This window comes from Eubalaena glacialis, chromosome 14 (assembly GCF_028564815.1).
Source record: "Eubalaena glacialis isolate mEubGla1 chromosome 14, mEubGla1.1.hap2.+ XY, whole genome shotgun sequence".
In the NCBI taxonomy this organism is placed as follows: Eukaryota; Metazoa; Chordata; class Mammalia; order Artiodactyla; family Balaenidae; genus Eubalaena; species Eubalaena glacialis.
Window position 1 is genome coordinate 29,700,448 of NC_083729.1, and position 4,863 is coordinate 29,705,310.

The 4,863-nt window shown below is 46.5% G+C and overlaps 1 protein-coding gene across 1 annotated transcript; it reads right to left on the reverse strand.

The window, feature by feature from the left end:
* Positions 1-2,006: 2,006 nt before the first annotated feature.
* On the reverse strand, positions 2,007-4,037 carry LOC133105070 (bladder cancer-associated protein). The gene has a single exon (XM_061210960.1). It carries the CDS (start codon positions 3,779-3,781, stop codon positions 3,518-3,520), a length of 264 nt encoding a protein of 87 aa, XP_061066943.1. The 5' UTR covers positions 3,782-4,037; the 3' UTR covers positions 2,007-3,517.
* Positions 4,038-4,863: the final 826 nt, after the last annotated feature.

The following is a 4,863-nucleotide window of genomic DNA, read 5'->3' on the forward strand; positions in this document are numbered from 1 at the left end:
CATGCTAACAATACCTCCTTGTCCAACCAACAAATTCTTACTCATCCTTGACACCCCGGTCACTCCTCACTACCTCTTCTGTGATACATTCAGTGTCCCTGATCTGCACCCCCCAGTGAAAACAAACGTTTTATACACATTTTACTTAAATTCCTATTGCTCCCTGTAAAATATCCTACCTCCCTCAGTGCTCTTAAGAGACTACTCTGGGATTGTTTATAAATCTGTCTCCCCACTGGTTCAAGAGCCCATTAGGACTATGAATTGTATCCATATATTTCCAACTTCTATCTCCAGTGTCTTACACAATACCTGGCATGTAGTAGACAAGCATTCAATAAGTATTTGTTGAATTTGTTAAATAGATAAATTAAAATTGGTGAGAGTCTCATTTCTCACCTCTGCCAGAGAGAATCAAATGGAATTAATCTGATACTTTCACCCTTGACTTCATTGAGTCGTTCTATATTTCTATGTTACAGTTCTCAATTATTTTTGAATACTTCCCTTGCCATTACCATGACCTAATCATGAATATTTTTATGAAAGTGTATTCCCGCTCATCTCTATGACTGAATGGAGTGAAATGAAGAGTGAGGGAAAGTATCATTACATGGCAATAGGAATGCAAAATGCAGCCCAAAGGCATTTTTCAAACCTTGGTGTCTGAATATTTACAGGCAGGTCATTTAGGTTCTGTGATCCTCAGTTTCCTGATTTGTAAATTAAGGATGAGAATACCTCCCTCTGGGTGTGGTTGGGGGAATCAGAGCTATTATATAAAAAACCCTGACAGAGCACCTGATATACAATAGATGCTCCATGAATCACAACACTATAATAATGCAAAAGCACTTTGTAAGGTGTAGAGCATGACACAGATGTTAGTTACAGCGTTACCCCTCATCCTGGTACTTCAGTGTTCTCTAGACTCGTCATAATTGTAATATATAGAAAAGTGTCTAGCAAGAAGCCACCATAAAGCTTGGTCCCACTACCATAGTAACCAAAGAAGGGAAAACAGAAAAAGAGTACAGTGCACACCTGATTGCTTTTTGTTATATTCATGTGCTTTGTAGATGATCAAAAGCCTCCTCCCCTTTACCACCTGAGTCCTGCGATGATATAACAAGTCTTTATATCCCTAGCAGTCCCAAGCAATTGCCTCATTCTACTTATACAATGGCTATCACTCCAAAGCAGAGACTTCCCCCATGGCCTCCACAGGTCGTCCCCAGACACATGATCACCCTGGCGTCGGCCAGCTCTTTCCACTCCTCAGTCCTCCTCCATCAGCTAGAAATGGAGCTTCACTTAGGACACTTTGGGATGCAAACAACCAAACCTAACTCCAGCTAGTGTGTCAGGAAAGCCGTCGGGCCTCCAGAGAGAATTGGAACCAGATACTGGAAATACTTTAGGAATCCAGAAGAGGTGTTGTCTTTGTTTCTCAGCTCTGCTTCTCTTTTCTTGACTGATTTGTTCATTCTTCCTTCTCCATGACCTGGTTTCTCGGTTTCTCAATTCAGTTGCCAACCTCCCTTCCCACCCTTACACGTCTCTCTCCCACCAGTGCTCAGTTTTCCCATGTCCCTCCGTTCTGGCCACACAGAGAAATTAACTGGCTTCTCTGGATCAGGCGTGCACCCTGTTCTCATCAGTGACAGTGGGGAAAAGATGGGAGAGTTTCACATGCTATGAACATGGGAGCCAAGCCAGCCCCTGTGGATGGGCGGGCAGTCTCACAAGTCATGATGATTATAGAGCAGATCAGGTGTACCCACAGAGAGTGTGGTTTGCACAGGGTAACATATTTGAGGTTCCAGAGTATAGGCAATTAAGTAATATCAGAATCAATCAATTTAAGTTATGTAGATTTTAGTATCTTTAACTACCATCCCATTTCCCTGACCAGTGCAGCTCAGGTTTATATATATATATATATATATCTTAATTGGAGTTTAATTGCTTTACAATGTTGTGTTAGTTTCTTTTTTTTTTTTTTTTTTTTTTAAAGTTTATAAAGCTTTATTAAACATTTCAAACAGCTGTGCAATGAACACACCAGAAATAAAAGCTCCAGAATAGCAGTCCAAATGTTCCACAAGTGTGGCCTCGCAGTCCCATTCCCTAGATGGACTGCCTCCAGTTCTGTCCTCTGCCTGGCCCACCTCCCTCCCCCTTCAGGCAAGAGAAAGATGGATGGTTTAGACTGGAAGGACAATCATGCTGATCCCCAGCGGGCAGGGGCCAGGAGACAGTCTCATTTGCCAACACTTTTACTGAAGCGCAGAAAAAGAAAAAAGCAAGTGACAGTCACAAAGTCTTCCCGTGTATTCTTCATAACGTATACAGTCTATACGCGCGGGACCGGAGAAGCTCCTGGCACGAGGACGATGGCCACTGCTCCCCTCTGTCTCGTCTGAACCACCTCGGAGTCCAGTGTGCTGGTCACTCTGCAATCCCCATACTAAATACCAACTGTAGCGGCCCCTACAAGCTAGCTATTGCTACACCTCAAAATCAGAACACGTTCGATAAAGCTTCTTTAAAAAGGATTTACACATGTACTTGTACACGTACGTATACACACAAGCGCAGGCACGGCACACCACACCAAAAAATATCCAAACACCTATCAGGGGATCGTGGCTGTTATGAAACACACAATACTCTCCCATTCACTCGGCTGGGGACCGCTAGATCTACGTAAACACACCACACGTCAATCCTGCAGAGCATGCATGGGAGACAAAATGAGGCCCCCTCCTTGCGACAGTTGAGAAAGGCAGGAGGAAGGGCAAAGGAAGCGAAGCTGGGCTGCTGAGCAGGAGCCCAGACCCCCAGGTGAAAGAGCAACATGTATCTGTTACTTCTTCCTTCAAAATGAAGTGGGGAAAATACTGAAGATTTGTGGACAGCAGTCAAGACACAATTCTGTCTAGCCTGCCGGCCAGGGAAGAAGGATGAAAAAGCGAGGCTCTCGGGCATCAGCAATCTCTTTATATTCGAGATAAGTGCAAAACTGAGCCCTGTCTTGGACAGGTGCTCCCCAAAAAAGGAAAGGGCTAAAGAGAACTAACAGGAAGCCAAGAGAGGGACGGAGGAGTCAGTAACACTCTGAGAAGGGAGGAACCCCTGACAAGGAAGGGTCACAGAGGTGACAATGAGACTGGCATTTTATCTGCCCGGATCATGCTGGGGCAGTTGACCAGGATGGGTGCAGGCTCCTCGTGGGAATGAGGCGAGGGGGGTGGCCATCCTGCCAGTCGGGGGCCAAGATGGGGACAGAACACACACAACCACAAGACCACCCACGACTACAGGACTCTACGATAAAAGCACCGGTCAGTGCTATTATTCACATTATAAGGATAAAACGTCACAGGCCAAAAAGGCGCCATTAGGAATGTGGCACCCGCAGGGCCGCGGGATTTGAAACTCCAATGCTTTATGACCTATGTCAGTGCCTCCCCTCCCGTCTTCTGCTTCCTTGGAAAGCTAACTGGGCTGGCTGTTAGGTGCCCACAACGCCGGGGTCGTGTGCCGATTCCGGAAGCGGGGAATCGGAGCAGTGGTACAGGAAACAGTTTCCCCAGCAGCTATAGCAGATGAGGAACAGGGCTGCCAGGAAAACCAAGGCACAAATTGTGCAAGGCTTCCGTTCCAGGAGGAAGCTGAGCAGGTAGAAGCCCATGAACATGGAGTGGCTGAACCACAGGGCGGGGTTGAGGGGCTTGGGGATGAGGAGGACGGGCAGCAGCCACTGGAGGCAATACATGATCTCTGCTGGACAGGGCCTTCGCCAAGGCCACCGGGCACCGCTGCAGGAACCGACCTAATGGGAGCCAGCGGGCACGGGCGGCTGCCCTCTGCTTTCTTCAACCCTCGCTCTCCAGGAGCTGAGCCGCTGTGGTCTCTGGCTGTCAGCCCGGGATCACCAAGGCAGCAGGGATCCTGCGAGCCCTGCCATGGCGCCGCCGCCACCGCTGACGCCTTCGCAGCTGCAGCCTGCCTCCGCCTCAACTCGCCTCCGACGCCGCAGGAAAGATGTGTTAGTTTCTGATAACAAAGTGAATCAGCTATATGTATATATATATATCCTCATATCCCCTCCCTCTTGCGTCTCCCTCCCACCCTCCCTATCCCACCCCTCTAGGTAGTCACAAAGCATCGAGCTGATCTCCCTGTACTATGCAGCAGCTTCCCACTAGCCATCGATTTTACATTTGTTAGCATATATATGTCAATGCTACTCTCTCACTTCGTCCCAGCTTCCCCTTCCCCCCCTGTGTCCTCAAGTCTGTTCTCTACATCTGCATCTTTATTCCTGCCCTGCCACTGGGTTCATCAGTACCGTTTTTTAGATTTCATATATGTGCGTTAGCATACGGTATTTGTTTTTCTCTTTCTGACTTACTTCACTCTGTATGACAGACTCTAGGTCCATCCACCTCATTACAAATAACTCAATTTTGTTCCTTCTTATGTTTGAGTAATATTCCATTGTATATATGAGCCAAATCTTCTTTATCCATTCATGTCGATGGACACTTAGGTTGCTTCCATGTCCTGGCTATTGTAAATAGTGGCAGCTCAGGTTTTAAACCATCAGTAAGTTGTAGGACAGGCACACTTTGCCTTTATTCTTTTTAGACACCTGTAAGATGGGGATGGTAGCATCTGCCCTGCCTACTCTTGGGGTTGTTAGGATAGTGTCTACAAACACATGTTAAAAAACATTTTGAAAACTATAAAGCATTTTATGAATGTGAATAAGCACTGGGGCTAAAACTCTGACTCTGGGGTTCCTCTGATCTGAATTTAAATCCTGGCTCTACCACTTATTAATGTGAGACTTTG

Bases quoted from the DNA above. Each gene is read 5' to 3' on its own strand.
- LOC133105070 (XM_061210960.1), bottom strand. From the start codon at position 3,781: ATGTATTGCCTCCAGTGGCTGCTGCCCGTCCTCCTCATCCCCAAGCCC.